The following is a 24,962-nucleotide window of genomic DNA, read 5'->3' as shown; positions in this document are numbered from 1 at the left end:
ACACAAATCTGACCACTGGAAGAATAGGCAGACTGGCTGTGCTCCCAGTACATTTAGAAAACTGACCAGGCTGCGAAGGATGTGCTTCTATAGAAGTACAATATACCCAATATACCTGTGCTCAAATCTCAATAGCTTTTACATACACTATATAACCCATCTGGTGCTAAAGGTGTATGAACAATGTGCTTCTATGTCTAACATGGACAGTTTGAAATAGGAAAGCAGGCTGGCAGCATCACAAGGTATTTCACACAAAGGAAGAAATACAAAGAAAACAGAAACATTTTTAACAGACGTAAATTTTACAACAGACACAATTTAGGAATATGAAACCTTGGGTAATATATTTTTTAAGTTAGAACTTTCATCAGGCCTGGTATGTGTCACCAGTAGAGAAATTCACCCTAAAAGCAATTGGAATATGAAATTTAAAAAACTGCCATCGGAGAGAACTCTACGAAAAGACTTCCACTTACTTTATGTTGAATCTCTGGGACAGGAATGAGGAATATGATTAAATACTACTGGCCTCACTTTCAATTGCAGTCACTCCTTCCCCCTACCATCAGCAAATGGGATGTAGTTAAAATTTATCCATAGCCAAAACCTTTTTAGTTTTGGATAGAGTGGGAAAGGATTAGAACCCCTGTCAGGTTTTTAATTGTTACCTGTGTACCTGCTGCATAGATTCATATTCTCTATTGCTCCTGGTGATCATTGTCACCAAAACAGAAAGAGATGTGAAATCCCCACTTTTATTGTTGTCCCTAGAACAGGAGGTGAGTAGATATCTTCCAATAGGAACCCCTGCTCTGGGGGAAAAGTCTAAGAGATATATTCCCCCCACTTAGTAGAGATTGCTTATTGTGTCTCTGGGGCAGGAAGTGAGGGAAGTTCTCCTCAATGACACACAGGCAGAAGAAAAATCAGCTAACAAGGTGCACGTTCAAGCATGCATACACTTTAAAGGACATCTGCCATGAAAGAAACAAGGAGGTTGTCAATGCTGACCTCTCCTTGTGGAAATGCTAAATCCCGCTTTGCTACATTTATTTGAAACACTAACTTAAATTAAGTATGCAAACCTAAACTTCTAATTTTCTTGCTCTATATACGTTTTCCGGGTCAGTGACCTGGAATGTATTGAAGCCAAACTTTCAGCACAACAGACAGGTAACTAACATTTTGAGAAGGAGGTAGAAAATGACAGCACTTGTATTTCTCTCATGACTGGTTTATTCTAGTGGGCTTCTACTCGCTGTTGTGTGATACTACAATTCTGGAACAGAAGCGCCAGTTGAACCTACCTTTCCCATTCTGGCACTTCATCTCGGTTATAGGACATCATTCTATACAGCAGCATTCAGTGGACAGATCTGAGTCTTCTGTTCTCCATGTCAACAAGCACACATTTTAAACAATTTTCAATGTTTGCAGCCAATGAGATCTTGAGTAGGTAATAATAATAAATGCTATGTATGTAACTGTATTATCTTATTAGTTTACAGTATTTATCAGAGAGTTGGTGAGCGTAAGCATGCACCAACAATTGGAGACCTTTCATTTTTAGAAGTCTTCAAAGAGCTTGATTAGAACCTGTTTCTGTAAGATGATTACAAAATGGTCACCACATGGTCTAAGCATGGCACAACAAAGCCCAAGCTGCCAAATATTTTTCAAGGAGCTCTCCAAGAGCTCTTATTGATTAATCACATTCTTCCCTGCTCCAAAAACAGGTCCTCCTGATTGCACTTTTACAAAATCTAGCCTTGAAGGGATTAACGACTCGACATTCATCACGTTCGAAACTATTAAAGATGCCTGCAAGGTTTACAGATTGCATTGAAGTTTTGCTCACAGCAAGCATGAATTTTATCTTATTAAAAAATCTTTTGCTGGCACCAAATGCAATGAATAATTGAAGTATTTTTGAAGAGTCAGTTCTCTGATTTGAAGGTATGTTTTAAAACACAAATGGGAAACCTGTTTACTGATTTGGCTCCATGAGGCTTTAAAGCCTTCGTTTTGTATCAAATATAAGTAATCTGCCCTCGGGATGTGAATCCATAATGAGGTAAAGTCTTGATACAGTTGAGTCACGCTAACCGTTCTCATAAATCATGTTCTCTCACATGAAAGAAAGTCAGATCTTAGCAGCTCTTTTGGTTATTTTATTGATTTCCTCTCTTTGTTTTCCCGACACTGATCAGTTATGTTGAATAATTTAAAGGGCAGATACACTGGGTTACTCATAGACTAAAGACACGTGGGGTAATAACGGTTCATTTGTAAAGATGTTTACAGGCAGGATACACCTTCATGATAGGAATAGAGCTAAATATATATAAATATGCAAAAACAAAAGCCCATGGAAATTTCATAAGAAACGCCAAATAGAAGGAAGAAATAAAAAACACAGAATTTTATTGCATAAATACAAAATGTATTAAAAATGCATTCTAAAATATTCTCAATGCGTTTCAATAATCTCAGTTCACTTTGTAATTTTGTCACTTTGTTATTAATTCAATCCTCCCATACATTTCACATGTATGATGTGAAACTGGTCCCTTGTGGTAGCCCTGGCAATTTGGCCCACTCTTCCAAAGCTCTTGGGACAGACACCTTACGGAGACCCTCATGCGTTCATTGATTGAGATCTAATTCCCATCCCCTCTTTTTGCAATTGAGTTTGTGGCTATGGACTAGTATTATTTTTTTTAATAATGTCAATATTTGTGAAATTTATGGGCATGTCATAGTTCAGCTATTTGCATTTATTATGCCGCTGTTGATATATCAAATACTTGTGTAAACCAATATATGACGCAAATAATCCAACTGCCCATTAATGCATACTTTAAGTATATTTTAAAATGCCTTTTTTTTACCACATTTTGTATTTATGTATTACAATTCTGTGTTATTATATTTCTTACTTCTGTTTGTCATTTCTTATGAAAGTTCCATTGGCTTTTGTTTTTGCATATTTGGGATTCTCTGGGGATGAAGAGACACCGCTCTGTGCATACAACCACATACATTGTGTAGATCGAAATATATACCTTTAAAATAATTATTAGTAGAATAGCTTTGTTTTACCACATCTCTGGTGAACTCTATCTCTGCCTCTTGTGCAAAGAACACATAATAGGGATGGGGAAAACATGGCTGTTGACCATATCAATCAATTATGTTTTAGCTCTCATATGGTTGGACATACACTGGCCAAGTGATGTAAAAGAAGTGAGCAAAACTCTAAATACTTACTATGGAAATCTGACCAATTTCGTCCTGCTTGCCAAATTCAAATCCACCAGTTTTTATTTTTACTATTTACTCCTTAGTTGGTAGATACCAGACCAGCCTAAAGCGGAACTAAACCCATTAATTTAACAGTTTCCTAATGAAGTTAAATTCAAGACATGCCCAGGCTCCTATGGCTCAACCATCATCAGAGCGCCCTTCTTCTATATATAGAAAGAAGAAAGATCCAAATCAAATCAATATTTGTTGTGACTACCCTTTGGCTTCAAATTAGCATTGATTCTTCCACTTGCAGACTTTGTACACTTGCACAAATTCAGGGAGTTTGTAGGATTAGGATAAGGTGTATGATTAACCAATTATACCAAGCAGGTTCTAATGATCATCAATTTCATATGTAGGTTGAAACGCAGTTATTATATGAAACATAAACAGCTGTGTGAGCCCTTGTACACGCGGTCGGACATTCCGAAAACAAAATCCGTCTGATTTTGTCCGACGGATTTTGTCCGGAACTTGTGTTGCATACACACACGGTCGGACAAAGTTGTTGGAAAATCCGATCGTACGTAGCGTGCAGACGTTATTTCATTACGACGGGACTATGTTCAGGCTAGTAGCCAATAGCTTTGGTCTAGGAATTTGATCTGAGCATGCATGGCACTTTGTCCGATCGGAATTCTCTACACACAATCGGACAAAGTCCGATCAGATCATGTTGTCGGAAAGTTTTATAGCTCAGCTCTAAAACTTTGTTGGTCGGATATTCCGACGGAAACAGTCCGATGGAGCACACACAGTCGGATTATCCGACAACACGGTCCGATCGGACATTTTCCGTCGGAATGTCCGACCGTGTGTACAAGGGCTTAGAGGCATAAAACTGGGTGAGGTACAGACAAACTCTGCTACTAAGGTGAGATTGTGGAAGATAGTTTCATGTTACAGGTCACACACCATGGCAACAGCAACAAGACAAAAGGTAGTTATACTGCATCAGCAAGGTCTCTCCCAGGCAAAGATTTCTAAACAGACTGGAGTTTCAAGACACAGTGGTCAGCCAATGCAGCAGATGAAAAACACATCATGTTTAATTCCCTATGACATCAGAAGATGTTCAGCAGTGCCATCAGCACAGAACTGGTGGAAACCAGTGGGACCCAGGTACACCCATCTACTGTCCGGAGAAGTCTGGCCAAAAGTTGTCTTCATGGAAAATTTGCAGCCAAAAAACCAAACTTCTGATGTGGAAACAAGACTAGGTGACTCGACTATGCACTAAAACATAGGAACTGGGGTGCAGAAAAATGGTAGCTGGTGTTTTGGGCTGATGAGTCAAAATTTTAAATATTTGGCTGTAGCAGGAGGCAGTTTGTTCGCCGAGGGGCTGGACAGTAGTACAATAATGAGCGTTTGCAGGGAACAATGAAGCATAGTGAAGGTTTCATGCAAGTTTAAGGCTGCAGTTCTACAAATGGAGTTGGAGATTTGGTCAGGATCAATGGTGTCCTCAATGCTGATAAATACAAGCAGATAATTATGCATCATGCCATACCATCAGAGAGGTGTGTGATTGGCTCCAATTTTATTCTGCAGCAGGACAACGGCCTCAAACGTACAGCTAATGTCATGAAAAACTCTCTCTTCAGGGTAAAGGGAAACAAGGAGTACTGGAAGTGATGGTGTGGCCCCCACAGAGCTCTGATCTCAACATCATCGAGTCTGTCTGGGATTTCATAAAGAGACAGGATTTGAGGCAGCTTATATCCACAGAAGATCTATGGTTTATTTTCCAAAATGTTTGGAACAACCTACCTGCCGAATTCTTTCAAAAACTGTGTGCAAGTGTACCTAGAAGAATGTATTCTGTTTTGAAGGCAAAGGGTGGTCACACCAAATACTGATTTGATTTAGATTTCTCTTCTGTTAATTTTCTTTCCATTTTGTTTAATGATAAAAAAGAAACTCTTAACACTTCTATTTCTGAAAGCATTCTTAATTTACAGCATTTCTTCACACCTGCCTAAAACCTTTATACAGTAGTGTATAAATTATCTTTAAATATATATCATTAGAACAGATGTTAGGAGGGAATATTTTTAAGAGTAATTAGGTTTCACTTAAAATTCTATTTTAAGTTGACAAAGATAATGATTTATTATTTGAAAACCTACCTGCGGCCGCACACAATTGTTCCCTTTTCTATGGGAGCTGTTCATTTCATGTATGCTGCATACATATGACAGTACAATTGGCAATAAGACTGCAGTAAGTCAGGACAGTTCGAAAAAATGGCTGTGAACTTGTGAACTTAGAATCTGAAAGCTGTGATCAATATCTCCATTTTTCTTTGCTATGGTTTCACTCGATTACCCCTTCTGTGAACAAGGCAACTACATTTGCTCATGCACAGAATAATACAGTATGCTGTGGTTTGGTTATATGCAGTAAAATGTCCAGTTGTGGATATGGTCTTCTTAAAGTAACCACTTGAAAATCTGGAAATTTGTTGTTTGGAGAGATAAAAAATATGAAATAATGTTTGGAAAACTGTTTTGGAACTACTGACAAAAATTGCTCAGGTAGTGAGCTCGCAACCAGGCCCACAAATATGGAGAAGATGTATAGTTTAGCATGGGAATGTAATGTCGTGTACACACGGCCGTACTTTTCAACAGCAAAGTTCGATCATGTGTGGGCTTCATCGGACCTTTGCTGTCTAAAAATCAGAAAGACTTTAGATTTAGAACATGTTTCAAATCTTTCATATGGACTCAAGTCCAGTCGAAAAAATTAGTTTGTCTGTATGCTAGTCCGACGGACGAAAACCAACGCTAGGGCAGCTATTGGCTACTGGCTGTGAACTTCCTTATTCTAGTTCGGTCATACATCATCACGTTCAAATTCGTTGGACTTTGGTGTGATTGTGTGTGGCCAAGTCTGTTCATTTGGAAAGTCCGCCGAAAGTCCGTTGGGAAGACCGTCGGACCTAGTCTGATGGAAAGTCCGGTTGTGTCGTGTGTACATGGCATAAGACTAAAAGCCATGCATGTGTTTGGAAAAGTTTTTTGTGACCCTTATTATATACAGAGGTCATGAAACGCCTCACCCTGCTCTGAAGTAGAATGAAAAAGTCTCACTCTGTGCTGTGGAACTAGAGAGGCAACTATCAATCTGTAAAGCTGGCCATAGATGGATCAAAATTGTAATTCAAATTTTTATTTTAATCCATCAATTGCTGTTCCCGTTTGGCAGAAATCAATCTAATAATCAACTTCTGTTGAACAGGAATATATAAGGAAAGAAGAAAGTAAGAAAGAAAGAAAGTCTCTCATGGTGGTGGTGGCGCGGCCCCCACCTGGGCAGTGCATATACCTAATGGCAGACAATGAAAGAGTAAATTTAGCAAGGTAATAATTACGATTGGTCAAAGTCAACTGGTAAATAATGTTTGACCCATGGTTGCCAAATCTTACGAAATGTATTTATATTATTATTTTCTATAGCCATCATTTTGGCAAAGATAAGACAAGATGAATGAATTATTTGATTTGAGTTTGCGTTAGATCCAATGGTTTGAGATTCAAGAGAGCCATTGCCGGGTCAGGAAGATTAGAGGTGCCCAGAGCTTTGGAGGATCTCAAATATTTTCTTCCAAATTCATGGGCTATCAGACATAGCCACCAGATATGAAAGTGTGTACCAGGTGTTGGACATCCCCAAAAACAGGAGTCTGAATAGGATGGAACAAATTTTGCTTTTCTAGCCGGTACTAAATACCATTGAGCCAAAACTTTAAAATTGGTTTCTAACGCAAAGCAATTAGGGGATGAAGTTTTAGTAGCTAACCAGATATTAGGCCACTCATCTATGCCAAAGGTGCGATCCATATCTTGCAACCATTTGACAGTATATGAGGGTAGTGTTTCATTAGATGGCAAATTAATGTGTTGACATAGAAGTGAAATCAGGCCTCTAGTATGTGGGTCGCTCTTACAAATGCGTTCAAACTGTGACATCTGATTGAGTAGAGAACCTGTCCTAAGGAAGGGTGTATAAAAAAAATTAATTTGTAGGTATCAGAAAATTTCAGTTCTGGGAAGTCCAAAGGTTTCACGTAAATTCGGGAAATGTGTATAATGTGTTGTTAGAAACTAAATTATGCAGTCTGACTGTTTGTGGAGGACCAAGCTGTAAATGACATCGGGAATTTCCAAGCTGGGTATAAAGCTGGATTCTTAATGAAAAAAAGAAGGGGATTATGTGAGGACTGAAGATTGTGCAAACTTTTAAATTTGTCCCAAATAGCTAAAGAAAGCTTGGTAATAGGATTAGATATATGTACTCTATCGTTAGGCTGGAGCCATAACATGTTAGCCACAGAGATGGGGTCAATATCAACAGATTCGACAGCAATTCATAAAGGAGTTTCCATAGTAGAATGGTATTTAGGCATTTGGGATAGTTGTGCTGCGTAATAGGAAGAAAAATTTGGTAACCCTAATCCACCCTTCAATTTAGTAAGGTTTATTGGTGCTCCAAATAAATGACATATCTCTGCGCTGTGTAAGACAGTAAAAGAAAAGAAGTATGATGGTATTGAAATGGGTAGTACCCTAAATAGGTAAAGGAATTTTGGTAAAATTGACACCTTAATGACATTAATCCGCCCAAACCAAGACAAGGAAAGAGAATACATTTGCTTCAATAAAGCATTGATTGATTTTAGAAGTGGTAAGTAGTTAGTTGAAAAAAGATCTGTTAATGAGTTTGTGATTTGTATTCCCAAATATGGAAGATGGCGAGATACCCAGTTAAATGGTAATGAGGATTAAGCTTGGATAAATTCCGCTTGGCTTGTTATAAAGAAACCTTTAGCGCGTTTGATTTATTATGGTTAACAAAAAGTCCAGAAACTAATGCAAATTTATCTAATAGGTCTATTGATTTAGAGGCCGGCACGAGGATGAGTTAAGAAAATAAGGATATCATCGGCAAAGAGACATAATTTGTGTTTGTATCCACCCAACTCTATGCCTTACATTAGGATTAGAACTGGATAATTGTGCCAAGGGCTCTATCAGTAAGGCAAAGTGCAACGGGGTAAAGGACAACCTTGCCTAGTACCTCTACCAATGACAAACTTTGCTGACTTATAACCAGCATATTTAACAAAAGCCTGTGGATTAGCATAAAGAGAGGAAACCCATGTTAGAAAATTATGTTTAACCACTTGCTTACTGGGCACTTAAACCCCCCTCAGTCCCAGACCAATTTTCAGCTTTCAGCGCTGATGCACTTTGAATGACAATTGCGCGGGCATACAACACTGTACCCAAATGAAATTTTTATCATTTTTTTCCCACAAATAGAGCTTTCTTTTGGTGGTATTTAGTTACAGCTCGGAGTTTTATTTTTTGCTAAACAAACAAAAAAAGATGCAAAAAAATAAAAATAAATAAATCATGTTTTAATAGTTTGTTATAAAATTTTGCAAACGGGTCATTTTTCTCCTTCATTGAAGTGCGCTGATTAGGCGGCACTGATGGCTGCATTGGTGGGCACTGATGGGCTGCATTGGTGGGCACTGATGGGCTGCATTGGTGGGCACTGATGGGCTGCACTGGTGGGCACTGATAGGCATAGTTAAGGCGGCACTAATAGGCACAGATAAGGCGGCACCGATGGGCACAGATAAGGCGGCACTGATGGGCAAAGATGGGCACAGATAAGATGGCATGGATGGGTGGCACGGATAAGTGGCACGGATGGGCACTGATAGGTACCACTGATAGATGGGACTGATGGGCACTGATAGGTGGCACTGATAGGTGGCTCTGATAGGTGGCACTGCTGGGCACTGATGGGCGGCACTGCTGGGCACTGATGGGCGGCACTGCTGGGCACTGATGGGCGGCACTGGGTCGCAGCACCTTTGAGGCAGATTGTGGGCACTGTGGGTGGCACTGTTGGTGGCACTGCTGGATGGCACTGTGGGTGGCATTGTGGGTGGCACTGTAGGTGGCACTGTGGGCACTATGGGCACTGATGGGGGGCACTGATGGGGGGCACTTACTTTTATTCAGGATGGCACGGCGGTGGGCAGGTGGGCACTGGCAGGGGGCAGGTGGTCAGCTGTATTGCTGGCCGTGATCGGGACTGATGTCCCGATCACGGCCGCCGGTGATCGGCTTTTTTTTTCTCTCCTCGCGCTGTCAGCGCGAGGAGGAATAATAGCCGATTACCGGCTCCGTTCTATCACATGATCAGCTGTCATTGGCTGACAGCTGATCACGTGATAAGGGGTCGGGATCGACCCCTTGCACGGATCGGTGATCAGGCGAGTCTCACGGACTCGCCGATCACAGAGCGCGCCGGGCGCGCAGGCCGCTCGTATCTGGGACGACGTCAATAGACGTAGTCCCGGAAATGTAGGTCCGCGCTGATGCCGTCATTTGGCAATAGCGCGGATCTGTAGTGGTTAAAACCCAATTTTTGCAGGATATATTGCATGTATGGCCAGGAAACCGAATCAAATTCTTTTCTAATATATAAAGATAGAAGGCATGTCAGTATCTTTTTTTTTTTTTTAACAGTATGGATGAGCAAAAGAGCTCATCTTATATTGTCACCAGCCTGTCGCATAGGCATGAAACAGCCCAGGAAGATTTTACCCCCTTCCCGACCAGAGCCTTTTTGCGATTCGGCACTGCATCAATTTAAATGACAATTGTTCAGTCATGTGAAGTTGTACCCAAAGAAAATTGGCGTTCTTTATTTTTCTACAAATAGAGCTTTCTTTTGGTGGTATTTGATCACCTCTGCGATTTTTATTGTTTCCGCTATAGACAAAAAAAGAGCGATAAACTCAAACTCAATATTTTTTACTTTTTGCTATAATAAATATCCCCCGAAAATATATATAAAAACAACTTTTTTCCTCAGTTTAGGCCAATATGTATTCTTCTACATATTTTTGGTAAAAAAAATCAAAATAAGCGTATATTGATTGGTTTGTGCAAAAGTTATAGCGTTTACAAAATAGGGGATAGTTTTATGGCATTTTTATTATAATTTTTTTTTTTTTTTTTACTAGTAATGACAATCACCTGCGATTTTTTTTGGTACTGCTACATTATGGCAGACACATTGGACAATTTGGACACATTTTTGGGACCATTGGCATTTATACAGCGATCAGTGCTATAAAAATGCATTGATTACTGTAAAAATATCAGGGAAGGGGTTAACACTAGGTGGTAATCAAGGGGTTAATTGTGTTCCCTAGTGTGTGTTCTAACTGAAGGGGGGAGGGGACTGTGTAGGGGAGATGACAGATACTCTGTATGAACAGATGATCTGTCTCTTCTCCCCTCAGAGAACTGGAAACTGTGTGTTTGTCAGCAACGATTGCGGGAGCCCAGCGGTCATGATCACCACCGTGCTCCCGCAATTGCTGCGGACACACAGAGAACCAGGATCTGTGTGTGTAAACACACCGTTTCCGGTTCTCTGAGGGGAGAAGAAACAGATCGTCTGTTCATACAGAGTATGAACAGTGATCTGTCATCTCCCCTACGCAGTCCCCTCCCCTCTTCAGTTAGAACACACACTAGGGAACACAATTAACCCCTTGATCACCCCCTAGTGTTAACCTCTTCCCTGCCAGTGAAATTTTTACAATAATCAAGCATTTTTATAGCACTGATCGCTGTATAAATGCCAAAAATGTGTAAAAATTGTCCGATGTGTCTGCCATAATGTCGCAGTCCTGATAAAAATCGCAAATCGCCGACATTACTAGTAAAAAAAAAAATGTTTAATAAAAATGCCATAAAACTATCCCCTATTTTGTAGACGCTATAACATTTGCGCAAACCAATCAACATATGCTTATTGCGTCGGCTCCAGGGGCAAGCAGCAGGCAAAGTGGCCACAGGGTGAAGTGACATAACATAACTTTGTTTCGCCCAGCCATGCCATTCTGCCACAGTACAACTGCAGCGGCTGGTCGGCAAGTGGTTAAGAACTAAATAAATATGTGCAATACCTCTTCAGCTACATGTATATTATTAAATCACTTCATTCTATTAGGTGGCTGCAAACAAAATAATCGTGTTCCCACAATCCTTTGTTAGGATAGATAAACAAAATGTTTTGTTGCTTACGGGGTAAAACATTTTGTTTAACCATCCACCTTGCTTGTGTGGATAGGGAAATCTGTTAATTTTTTTTTCCGACCAGCCTAATGCCTGATTGGTAAAAAAAAAGACCCATCTACGGCCAGCCTAGCTCTTAAGCCCTGTTCACATGGGCAGAATATTGGCCGAAATCAGCCAGTAAAGTAGAAACCAGGCAACATTTGGCCTGTGTGTGCAGGTCCTTGTCCACCAGAAGCTGATCTCACAAACCCGGCTTCTGTTAAAGGAGAATGCTGGAAAACCAGCCAATGGCTGCGAGTGACTGGTTTGTTCTGGCAGGGGGGCAGAACGTCATGTGATGACAGAAGGGGGCGGTGCCACGGGTGATGTGGCAGGATTGCCCTGCCCTTCGCCTATAAGAACTGTCAAAGTGCAGAGCAGTCATATGGCAGGAGGCCTCCCAGGCGGAACCTTTTTTTTTTCTTCTATTTTTCAGGTCCGGCGGGCTTCATGATTGATGACTGATTTACATAGAGGGACACTATATTTTTATTTTTGTATTTTTTTAATCACTTCCAGCCTGGCCTATAGCAGATTAATTGCAGAGTGATTCTGTTATCCTGACTGGGCGTCATATGACGTCCAGCACGCAGGGCGGCGATTGGAGGTGCTGTATGTCAGTCTGACATGCCACATCTCTGATCATAGTAAGGAGCCTCTGACAGAGGCTTCTTATCACATGATCAGCTGTGACCAATCACAGCTGATCATCGTGTGAACCAGGAAGTGCTGGTAAACAGCCTTCCTTGTTTTACACTGACAGAGGAGGCTCAGTGCTGATAATCAGCACATTGATTATCAGCACAGCTGCCAATCAGCATCCCATTAATAGTCTGTCAGTGCCAATCAGTGCCTACCACAGTGCCAATCAGAGCCCACCACAGTGCAAATCAGTGCCTATCGCAGTGCCCAGCAGTAACACCTGTCAGTACCTCATCATCAGTGCTGCCCATCAGTGCCATCTATTAGTGTCCATCAATTCCACCTGTCAGTGCCAATCAGTGCCGCCAGTCAGTGCTTATCAATGTCGCCTATCAGTGCCCACATGTGCTGCCTATCAGTGCTCATCAGTGCTGCATATCAGTGCCACCTGTCGGTGCCCATCAGTGCTGCATATCAGTGCCACCTATCAGTGCCCATCAATTCTACAATTTAGTGCCTCTTCATCAGTGCCAATCAGTTCCACCTTATCTATGTCCATCAGTGCCCGTCAGTGAAGGAGAAAACAACATTTTATGACAGTAACTAAGAAAAATATTTTTTTCCCCAAAATGTGGTCTTTTTTTAATTTAAATTAAAACCCCAGAGTTGATCAAATACCACCAAAATAAAGCTCTATTTGTGGGAAGAAAATTATAAAAATTTAGTGTGAGTACAGTGTAGCATGACTGCGCAATTGTCATTCAAAGTACGACATCGCTGAATGCTGAAATTGTCCTGGGCAGGAGGGGGTGAAAGTGCCTGGTACTGAAGTAGTTAATAACTGTTAAAACTTTTTGACACTTTTTTGGTGAATGGGTAGGGGTACGATGTACCCGATACCCATTCACATAGGGAAGGAAATTCTGGGGGCCCCCTTGTTAAAGGGGGCTTCCAGATTCTGATAAGCGCCCTGCCTGCAGACCCTAACAACCACAGTCCAGCATTGTCGGGAAGAGGCCCTTGTCCCCATCAATAGAGCCCCTCCTGCCCAAAAGCACCTACCCCCCATGTTGAGGGAATGTGGCATGGTATGGTTTAGGAGTGGGATGCTTTTTTACAAATTTTCAAATAATTTCCAATGTGGCTTACCCATGACAGATGAATGTAGAAAAAAGAATGCCGGCAAAAAAAACTAAATGTAAATAAAAATGATATAGGGTCCCCACCCCCAGTCCATACTAGGCTCTTCTTTAAAGCGGTAGTAAACCCGCACATTTTTTATTTTTATTTTTTTAAACCTGCAAAGCAAAAGGCATAATGAGCTAGTATGCACCACATACTAGCTCATTATGAAATACTTACCTTAGAACGAGGCCCCGCCATCTGGCCCGATCCACGCCGAGGGAGCTGACATGCTCCCTCAGCGTTTCTTCCGGGTATCGCGGCTCCGGCGCTGTAAGTGGCCGGAGCCGCGATATCGTCACTCCCACGCATGCGCGCGGGAGATTTTATTCCGGCCGGCCGGCCACTGCCAGATTTTCAGGCCGAGAATCCCCTTGTGCGCATGCGCCGCTGCAGTCAGCGGCGCATACCGAGGGGAATATCTCCTAAACCGTACAGGTTTAGGAGATATTTTTTTTACCTACAGGTAAGCCTTATTATAGGCTTTCCTGTAGGTAAAAGTTAAAAAATGGAGTATACAACCACTTTAAGGAGAACACTATGCCATTTTTTAAAACATTTTTCTATTGCCGGGTATTTGCTGGGGAATGCCGGGCATTCTTTTCTCTACATCATCTGTCAGTGGGGAAGCCATGTCGGAATTCATTAGAAAATTAAAAAATGAAACAAATTTTAACAAAAACAAAACAAAACTAAACAAATACTGAAACCAAAGAAAACAAAATGAAATTAGTAACATAAACAATCTGTTCGAAACAAAAACAAATTTTTCCGTTCTGCACACGTCTACCAGCCATTACGATATCAGTAAATCAAGCCTTACCTCTGTTGTCTTTGAGGTGTAGCGCAATCTTTGTATCATCTGAAAAAGAAACATGACAGCAATTTGTTAAAAGCACAGTATAAAGTGGAATTAGATACTGAGTATGTAAATCCCAACAATAAACTTTTATAATTTGCTTCATTTTGATCTGTTAAATATAACAATGACATTTGGTTTTGTTATAATCCATTTGATAAAAAAATAAAAGACAAGCACTAACCTTTTAGTGCATAATAATAAACAATCTCTGTGATTTTATGTGAAGTCCAAGATATTTATATCAAGAAAAGTCCCCAATCACCGTGCGGAGCAGAGGATCGAGAAAGTAAATGTTCTTCTCCTCTCCCCTAAACTAAATAAGCAGTTAACTCTTGCAGTGTGGGCGCAGTCCCACTGCACAGGGGGGGGGGGGATTTTCACATTTACTAGAGTTGAGCTTTAATCCGTCCAATCTGGCTTCCCATCTTAACGCCCCGGGTGGGTGGTCAGAATCAGTGATCATGTAACCACTACGATTGGCTGTCACAATGGTTACATGATTTGAAGCTAGTCCCACCAGCTCGGTCTTTGTGCTGGGAGAACTCATACCCCAGCTTTTTGCCACCACTCATATTGATTGCTGCGGTTTAAAAGGGTTAAGTTTAAATTTATAATACAACAGTGATTATGCTGTATACAGTACATAAATGGAGATGTATAAATACACTGAAAATCTGCTATAACACATCTAATATTGTGTATTAGCCCTCATTGACATGGGACATGCTACACCTGCGCAGGGTTGGGTTTACCCGCAAGGGGGTGCACAGATGTCTGATATCATATGTTTATGGTTATGTTCATTTACATTTATTGATTAATAAAGGGGCTGCTACGGCCAAAATTTACTCCAATTTGGTGTGGTCTCTATTAATTGGAAATGGTATGGGGGCTGTAGCAAGGGTTGGTCAGGCAGTATGGAGGTATAGTACATCTGTTATACAATGGTCATGTAAAAGTCAAATTGTCTGTCGAATGCACCATACTAACGATCTGAAAATCCGGAGACAGCTCGTCTTCAAATTTTCCCCTTCTGATTTTCGTATCATGTGTATGAGCCCTTAGGCTAGCCATGTACACTTCAATTTCTACCACTCAGATTCGCTGGCTGAATGAGAGGAATCAATAGATTTCTTCATTCACTATAAACAGCGTGGATGAAGGAATCTCCCCTGCCAGCTATTGTATCTGATTGATTACAGTCACTGTTCAGCCAACAATTGTCCACCTGGAGCCTTCAATGTTTTGCATTCAGGTAGTGGGGCTTTTTTTACCTTAATGCAGAGAATGCATTAAGGTAAAAAAACATTTAGACTTTTAGAACCACTTTAAAGTTTAGGTAAATTTTTGGGGAATACAGCACCAATTACATTAGGCATGTATAATGGTATTCATTTTATCACCTGCAGGCTTTTACTTCTGCAAAAAAAAAAACCTCTCTGCTGTGCCTTTTCACAGCTTCCTCACATTGTCCTGATCAGATTTCTTCCTGCAGTGTGAGAGTTAACTGCAGCTGCTGCTACAGAGAAAAGTTGCCCCACAGTGGCGGAACTACCATGATCGCATATGTGACTGGACCCTTGCGTTCCACCATCATGGGAGGGGGGCATCCCTCCTGCACCTTTGGCTGGCAGTTCACTATTCAGTGGGGATGATCAGCAGCTCTGTTTTGCCCATGGCATCTCCCTCTGCCCCTCGGACCAGTAGTTTCAGCTGTACAGTGGAGAGGGGAGGGGCCTCTGACCCAGGCAGTGCACAAGCAAAGAGACTTACTTGTCTCCCCACAACATAGTAAACTGCTGGTCGGAGGGACAAAGGGAGATATCGAGAACTACAGAACATGCTGATCAATATGAGTGGCCATGGGGTGACCAGGATACCTAAATTACTGCTGCTTTGTGTTGAGGGAGGGAAAGATATATGTTGTGGGTTGGAGGAGTACAAAGACGTGCTGGGGGGAATACAGAAGCGTGCTGGTGCTTGCAAAGCCTTTGCAGCATTGTAAAAAAGGTGTGCTGGAGGGATAAAAAGGATGCTGGGAGGTGCAGAGGTGTGTGTGAGGGGGTACGGAGGTGTGGGGGGTGCAGAGATGTGCGACAGAGTATATAGATGTGCTAGGGGGTGTTAAGGTGTGCTGGAGGTTACCAAGAAGTGTTGGGGGATATGGAGGTGTGCTGGAGAATACAGAGAATTATTGGAGGTGCAGAGGTGTGTGATGGGGTGCGAAAGTGTGCTGGGGGGAGGATGCTGGGAGAAGCAGAGGTATGTGTAAGGGGTGTAGTGATGTGCTTCTGTGTTCTGGGGGTATTGAGGTGTGTTGAGGGGTACAGAGGCATTCTGGGGGGTGTAGAGGTGTGCAAAAGGGTGTGGCGTTAGGCTCTTAAAGAATGATGCCCATTTTAAAAGCCCACCCCTAATTACCTCCTAATGCTTTGCCTCCCTGCCCTTAAGAAGTTTCAGATGCTGGGAGGCGGAAGTCATGTGACCACCGCGATTGGCTGACATAGTGGTCACATGCTCAGAAAGCTCCCAATTGCATGTAGTGATCAGGAGCTTTCCATTACTCGTTGATAACTGTGCCAGGCTCACGCACGGTGCACACTCTCAGCATTGACATTTTGGTACACATATTTGCAGCCTCTCGGCAGGTGGGCTTTAACACTGAGAGGCCGCATATATGTGTATGGCCTGCACAAAGGTGTTGATACGCTCTCCGCCTAAAATGGCTTATAGAACACATAGCAAAAAAAAAAAGGTGTCCCTGAAAACTTTTTGGAAAGGTTGGCAACTATGCAGGAAGAGGGCCCACTGCAGAACACGTGAAAGGGTCCTGCTGCAGGGGCCATAACAAAGAGCCCCATGATGGGAGAAAATTGCCCTGGAATCAGTGGAAAGGGCACCAGGACCAGTGGCAAGGCCCCGGGGACCAATTGAAATGACCCTGGTATGGGGTCAGGGGAGCCCTTCATTGTTTCTTTGGGGCCCTAAAAGTTTCAGTTATGTCTCTGTTGCACTGCTTAGCCATTCCCTTCTGCCCACTCTGCCATCCACAGAACTTATACTATTACACTCCTACAGTTCACTGTGTTCTGTGAATGGACAGTGCAATTCTGTCATTGTGGGAGTGTAGCAATACAACTTCTGTGAATGGTGGAGGAGGCAAGAGAGGGCAGGTGGGTGGTGCAGTTTGTCTCAGTAACAGTGGCTGCCGTAAACTTTCACAGCAAAGGAAGACAGCCACTCTGAGCAGTATCCAGAGGCTGTGAGGAGAAGCAACAGGGAGGATATTTAACACAAGCAGCCATCTGCAGATAATAGGTACACACTATTACACATCACAAATAACTAATGTGTATGGTGCTGTATACTTCCCCTCCCCCCCCAAAAAAACCCTTAATGTAGGATCCCGGGATAAAAATAACCAATCTTCAAAAATACTCCCTTCCCCGCTCTTATACCTATAGTATGCTGACTAACCTGTGTAAGAGATATGTATTAACCGCTTAAGGACCGCCTCCTGCACATTTACATCGGCAGAATGGCACGGCTGGGAACACTTACAGGTACGTTGCTCTTTAAGTGCCCAGCCATGGATCACAAGCGTTGCATAAATTGCTGGCGCTATATAAATCCATAATAATAATAATAATAATGGGTTGCGAGCGGGCCGCCGGCAGCTCACTCGCGGCCCAGTCCTGAGCTCCGTGACCGTGGCCGCGGGACCAGCAGACCCGATCGTCGCTGCTGTCCCGCGATCAGGTCACAGAGCTGAAGAACGAGGAGAGGTCTGTGTAAACAAACCTCTCCTCGTGCTTCCTACTGAGCCTGTCACTGATCGTCTGTTCCCTGTTATAGGGAAAGACAAGCAGTGACGTCAGACGTCAAGCCACGCCCCTACAGTAAAAAACCACACACACACACTTAACCCCTCCCTGCCCCCTAGTGGTTAACTCCTTCACTTCCAGTGTCATTTGCACAGAAATCAGTGCATTTAAATAGTCCCAAAAATGTGTCAAAAATGTCCGACGTGTACGCCATAATGTAGCAGTCACAATAAAAATCGCTGATCGCCGCCGTGAAAAAAAAAAATAATAAAAATGCTATAAAACTATCCCCTATTTTGTAAACGCTATAACTTTTGCGCAAACCAATCAATAATCCCTAATTGCATTTTTTTTTTTTAACAAAAATATGTAGAAAAATACGTATCGGCCTAAACTGAGGAAAAAAAAAGTTTTTTATATATATTTTGGGGATATTTATTATAGCAAAAAGTAAAAAATATTGAATTTTTTTCAAAATTGTCGCCCTATTTTTGTTTATAGAGCAAAAAATAAAAACCGCAGAGGTGATCAAATACCACCAAAAGAAAGCTCTATTTGTGGGAAAAAAAGAACGCCAATTTTGTTTAGGAGCCACGTTGCACGACCACGCAATTGTCAGTTAAAGCAATGCAGTGCCGAATTGCAAAAAGGGGCCTGGTCCTTTGGCTGCAAATTGGTCCGGGGCTTAAGTGGATAAAGCGATTGTAAAGTCTCATTTGTTTTCCTTAAAAAATAACAAACATGTCAAACTTATCTGCTCTGTGAAGTGGTATTTGCCCAGAGCAGCCCCGATCCTCCTCTGCTCGGCTCCCTTGCTGGCTCTCTTGGCCCCTCCTTGCTGTCGAGTGCCCTTACAGAAAGCAGCTTGCTATGGGGTCACCCGAGTCCATTCAGACACAGAGCCATGGTTCGGCCCCGCCCATCTCTCTCCTGATTGGCCAACTAACTTTTATTGACAATTGGAGGGAGCCAATGGTACTGCTGCTTTGTCTCAGCCAGTCAGGAGAGAGAGTCCCAGGTTCAGATAAGTATTAGGGGGGGGGGGGGCTGCTGCACAGTGAAGGTGTTTTATCTTAATGCATAGAATTCATTAAGATAAAAAGCCCTCTGCCTTTACAATCACTTTAACTTACCTATTTCCAGCCCAATCGGATCATGTGATCCCCTGTGTCAGCCAGTGGCAGCTGCAGGGGAGAGGATAGAGTGCTCGACACTGGCTGGAATACCCGGGATTGGTGACGTGACGTCACCCATAGGCTCCTATGGCCCATCTGTTGTATTTATTGTAAGTCAACAATCATAAAGCGGACATTAGAAGGGTGCTGCGGATATGGTGTATAGGAGATGTTTAGAAATTGGTCGTTTTTTTTTTTTAAAAGCATACCTTTTGTAATAAAGCACATTGCTTAGAAATGGTGGTATTTATTCAGTTCAGTGATAAATAGCTAGAATTAACAGTTTTTATATGCCATTCAGTTTCTTATAACATTCCAAAGGCCACAGCTTCAAAAAAGGAAAATAAAGCCTTTCATTGTACTATTTGTCATAGTACACTGTTTATATCAGCTATATTTCCTTCAGTACTGTGCATGGCATATTAGTTTTATTTACAGCACTGCTAAGCTCTCTTCCATATCATTCTTTTATTGCCAAATGCTTATTGAAAGAGATCTATCAGCTGCTATGAGAATGTTTGTATTTGCTATAAAAGCATAATCTGATCAATGCTCTGTTTGCTTTTATGCTTTGTTGTATAGCATATTCATAATTTAAAGGCAACAATAACACATGCCAGGCTGTTTTAGGTAGAGAACAAACTATAACAGCTTCACAGTCCTGATAGCAACATGACCCTGACTCTCCAGATGTCCACATTTATTTGTTTACATGATGATGGATACAACCAAGGGTCAAAAAGATGGACCAAGCTTCACTAAAGCTCACAGCTTAGTTCCATCAAGCATTCTGGCTGGTAAGAGACCAACTTATTCTCTTTATAGTTTAAAGAACTCCAATAAGATCCCCTATTTTCCAACATGCCAATACAGGAAGTGCCCTTGTAGGCAGGTGCAGGTGTAGTTTGTCCCCCCCACTGTAGTTGGCGATGTTCAGCTGGCTGCTGTGCAGAAGGGAATGGAGGTTGAGAGGAGCTTAGTTCCTCTGAAGCCTCCGTAAGTGTCATCAGGGGAGAAACAGTTCAGTTGGATGCTACTGGCCTGGCTGACCCAAGCAGCCATCTTTAGTGAGGGCAATGCTAATAAAGAGCACTGTCCCATGGCAGTTGGTGCGCATTTGGATAGTGTATGGACAGTATTCCCGCTGGCTAGCGACAGTTTATCTAGCGCTAGGGAGAGGAGGAATAGTGCAGGAATGCTACTTCTGGCTCAGCTATCTGGGAATTCTAGAGAGTTGGATCAAGGACCTTTGCGTGGGGTTCCCCCAAATTCAATTATCAGGCCCTTCAGATCTGGTATGGATATTAAGGAGAACCTTGCATCAAATTTTAAAAAAAATTGACGTGGGGTCCCCCTAAAAATCCATACCAGACCCTTTATCCGAGCACGCAACCTGGCAGGCCGCCGGAAAAGAGGGGGGGACGAGAGAGCGCCCCCCCTCCTGAACCATACCAGGCCACATGCAATCAATATTGGGAGGATGCTTTGGGGTCCCCCCCAAGGCACCATGTCCCCATGTTGATGGGGACAAGGGCATCATCCCCACAACCCTGGCCGTTGGTTGTGGGGGTCTGCGGGCAGGGGGCTTATCAGAATCTGGAAGCCCCCTTTAACAAAGGGACCCCCAGATGCCGCTGCCCCCCAGTTTGAAATGGTAAGGGGGTACAAAAGTATCCCTACCATTTCACAAAGAAAGTGTAAAAAATAGTTAAATAAGACAAACACACTTTTGAAAAAGTCCTTTATTAAAAATAAAAAAAATAAAAAAAGATTCCAGCGGTGCTAATCCACTCTTGCTATCCAGCGATGGATGATCATCTCTCCGGAGTCGAGCAATGGTTGATCTGATCCAGCGACGGGTGATCTCTCAGTCCAGCGCAGCGAATCCATCCATCTCCTGTCTCCACGTAGGAGACACTGCGGGATCCCGATGACCTGACATTTCTTATATGAGGAGGGCGGGACCACCCATCACCTGACCCCGCCCCCCTCTGACGCAAATGAGGAAGCCGGGCTTCCCCGATTCCCCAGGCCACCGGGATCCCGCAGTGTCTCCTCCATGGAGGCAGAAGATGGATAGATTCGCTGCGCTGGACTGAGAGATCACCCGTCGCTGGATCAGATCAGCCATCGCTGGACCCCGGAGAGATGATCATCCATCGCTGGATAGCAAAAGTGGATTACCACCGCTGGAATCTTTTTTTATTTTTTTTTATTTTTAATAAAGGACTTTCAAAAGTGTGTTTGTCTTATTTAACTATTTTTTACACTTTCTTTGTGAAATGGTAGGGGTACTTTTGTACTCCCTTACCATTTCAAACAGGGGGGGCGGGATCTGGGGGTTCCCTTGTTAAAGGGGGCTTCCAGATTCTGATAAGCCCCCACCCGCAGACCTCCACAACCACCGGCCAGGGTTGTGGGGATGAGGCCCTTGTCCCCATCAACATGGGGACATGGTGCCTTGGGGGGGACCCCAAAGCATCCTCCCAATGTTGAGGGCATGTGACCTGGTACGGTTCAGGAGGGGGGGGCGCTCTCTTGTCCCCCCCCTCTTTTCCTGCGGCCTGCCAGGTTGCGAGCTCGGATAAAGGGTCTGATATGGATTTTTTAGGGGAACCCCCACATCAATTTTTTTTTAAATTTGATGCAAGGTTCTCCTTAATATCCATACCAGACCTGAAGGGTCTGGTATAAATATTTAGGGGGAACCCCACGTACATTTTTTTTTTACATTTGATGCAGGGTTCCCCTTAATATCCATACCAGACCTGAAGGGCCTGGTAATTGAATTTGGGGGAACCCCATGCTTTTTTTTTATCAATGACTTTCAATGAGTGTTCCCTGTATTACGGGAGCCGACAATTCATTGTAGCCGAGAGTGATTTTAAATGTCTTTTTTTCCTGCAGAAATGACACTTTGTGCAGGGACAGTTCTAAGCACGGGAAACATGCGCCCCTTCACAGGCATACTATAGACACCCCCCAGGTACGAAATTTAAAGGAATATTACACTTTTATTGTTTCACTTTAATAATTATTAAAATCGTTGCTCCCGAAAAAACTGCCATTTTTAAAACTTTTTATTGCATTGATACATGTCCCCTGGGGCAGGACCCAGGTCCCCAAACACTTTTTATGACAGTAACTTGCATATTAGCCTTTAAAATTAGTACTTTAGATTTTGAACGTTCGAGTCCCATAGACTTTAACCACTTTCAGACCGGACCAATTTGCTGGTCAAAGACCAGACCACTTTTTGCGATTCGGCACTGCGTCGCTTTAACTGACAATTGCGCGGTCGTGCGACGTGGCTCCCAAACAAAATTGACGTCCTTTTTTTCCCACAAATAGAGCTTTCTTTTGGTGGTATTTGATCACCCCTGCGGTTTTTATTTTTTGCGCTATAAACAAAAATAGAGCGACAATTTTGAAAAAAACGCATTATTTTTTACTTTTTGTTATAATAAATATCCCCCAAAAATATATAAAAAAACATTTTTTTCCCTCAGTTTAGGCCGATACGTATTCTTCTACATATTTTTGGTAAAAAAAATCGCAATAAGCGATTATTGATTGGTTTGCGCAAAAGTTATAGCGTTTACAAAATAGGGATAGTTTTATAGCATTTTTATTAATAATTTTTTATTATTTTTTTTTTTACTAGTAATGGCGGCGATCAGCAATTTTTATTGTGACTGCGACATTGTGGGGGACCCATCGGACATTTTTGACACATTTTTGGGACCATTGTCATTTATACAGTAATCACTGCTATATAAATGCAGTGATTCCTGTGTAAATGACACTGGCAGTGAAAGGGTTAACCAGTGGGTGGCAGTGTAGGGGTTAAGTGTTCCTAGGGGAGTGTTACTAACTGTGGGGGGGTTGGGCTTTCATTTAGTGTACACTGATCTCTGCTCCAATCACATGGAGCAGAGATCAGCGTCACTAGTTGCTAGGCAGAATAGACAAATGGTGTTTACACAGCATTTGCTCTATTCGGCCGCTCCGTGAGACGATCGCGGGGATGCCCGCGGCGATCGAGTCCGCGGGTCCCGCGACCAGACTCACGGGGGTCCCGAACCTCGCGGGAGCGCGTCGCCGGTGGCGCGCTCCCGATGGCAGGGCGGCATCGAATATTGGACGTACCTGTACGCCAATATGCCTGCCCGTGCCATTCTGTCGACGTACATCGTCGTGCGCTGGTCGGGAAGTGGTTAATAGGGTTCTAAAGTTCACACGAAGTTTAGGTCTGTTCGCAGGTTCTGGTGCGAACCGAACCGGGGGGTGTTCGGCTCATCCATTGTCGTCAGCATATAGGTGGTACTGGATGCCATGGGAGTTAATTAACAGACCAAGGGAGGAGGTGTAAATGGAGAAGAGAAGGGGTCCGAGGACAGAACCTTGAGGTACCCCTACAGAAAAAAGAAGTGGAGAGGAGGAAACAGAGTTATAGGTCACACAGAAGGAGCACTGTGATAGGTAGGAGGAGAGCCAGGAGAGAGCAGAGTCTTGAAGGCCAAGAAAGTGGAGTTTTTTGAGGAGGAAGGGATGGTCAGCAGTATCAAAGGCTGCAGAGAGGTCGAGTAGTATGAGTATGGAGAAGTGGCTATTGATTTTAGAAGTTAGTAGGTAATTAGTGAGTTTCAGTAGGGTAGTTTCAGTGGAGTGTAGCAAGTGGAAGCCAGATTGTAAGGGGGTCAAGAAGGTTGTTGTCAGTGAGGAAGGAGCTAAGATGGCTGTAAACTAAGCGTTCTAAAAGTTTTGATGCAAATGAGAGCAAGGAGATGGGTCTTAAGTTGTTCAGGCTGGTGGGATCCAGTGAGGGATTTTTAAGTATGGGGGTGATCAGGGCATGTTTTAGAGGGGAGGGAAAGGTGCAAGTAGAGAGGGAGAGATTAAAGATGTGAGTGAGGGAACATAAGATAGAAGAAGAGGGTGACTGTAGTAGATATGAGGGAACAGGATCCAAGGGACAGGTGGTAAGGCGGGCTTCTGAGAAAACTTTAGAAACCTCTTCGGTAGTAGCAAGGTCAAAAGAGGGGTGTGTTGAGAGTGGATTAGTACAGGGTATGTTAAGTGGGGCCCCACGAATTGCAGCAATCTTGTTTTTGAAGTGATTGGCAATCTTGTGAGCAGTGAGCATGTTACTGGGTGGAGATGGTGGTGGAGAAAGTTAAAAGTAGATTAGAGACGACGAGAACCGTTACTTCTGGTTGGACTTCCAGTTGCAGCCCCAAACCCTACGCTGCTCTCTTGCTTCTCGATAGGCCCTCAGACAGCCTAGCAGCCAGATGTCCCCGGGATAGGCCTTAGGTTTATGGCCTAGCAACCGGGGCAATATGACAAACGTCCACCCAGACAGCCATCAAGGTGGCACAGAACCCCGATCACCTGACTCTACCCAAATAAATAGGCTCTCCCAGCAGGCCAAGGGACCCAAGAAAATCCCTGCATATTGGCTGACACCCCATTCATTCCTAATCTGTCCTTGCATTGTCCTTGTCTTATCTAATGCCACCAGATAACCGGCCATCTAGTGACAATTAGGGTGAAATCAATTAACCTCCTATCAATTGGCCAAGGCAATGATCATTTGGTAGGTACATCGAATAGTGACCCTGCCTAAACATCAAGATGCCACATAGATATACTTTAAAATAATCATAACTATAGTTTCAGAAATATGATGGCTCTTTAATTTACAAAAAGATTTACTCAATTCTCAAGATCTGTGAGCAAAAAAATGTAATTATTAGTGGAAGTATGTTAATGATGTCCTAGACAAAAAAAACACACATCCAAA

General features: G+C 42.8%; 1 protein-coding gene across 1 annotated transcript in view; it reads right to left on the bottom strand.

Moving 5' to 3' along the window:
- Positions 1–24,962, bottom strand: part of PLXDC2 (plexin domain containing 2) — an 811,301-nt gene that overhangs the window by 46,175 nt on the left and 740,164 nt on the right. Inside the window, exon 12 of the mRNA XM_077490934.1 lies at positions 14,119–14,157. Within this exon, the coding sequence (XP_077347060.1) occupies positions 14,119–14,157 (39 nt within the window). The remainder of the gene's footprint in view (positions 1–14,118; positions 14,158–24,962) is intronic.

The sequence above is a fragment of the Lithobates pipiens genome, unplaced genomic scaffold (assembly GCF_037356315.1).
Source record: "Lithobates pipiens isolate NorthernLeopardFrog02 unplaced genomic scaffold, aLitPip1_a1.2 Scaffold_19, whole genome shotgun sequence".
NCBI lineage: Eukaryota > Metazoa > Chordata > Amphibia > Anura > Ranidae > Lithobates > Lithobates pipiens.
This window is presented reverse-complemented; position numbering and strand designations above follow the sequence as displayed.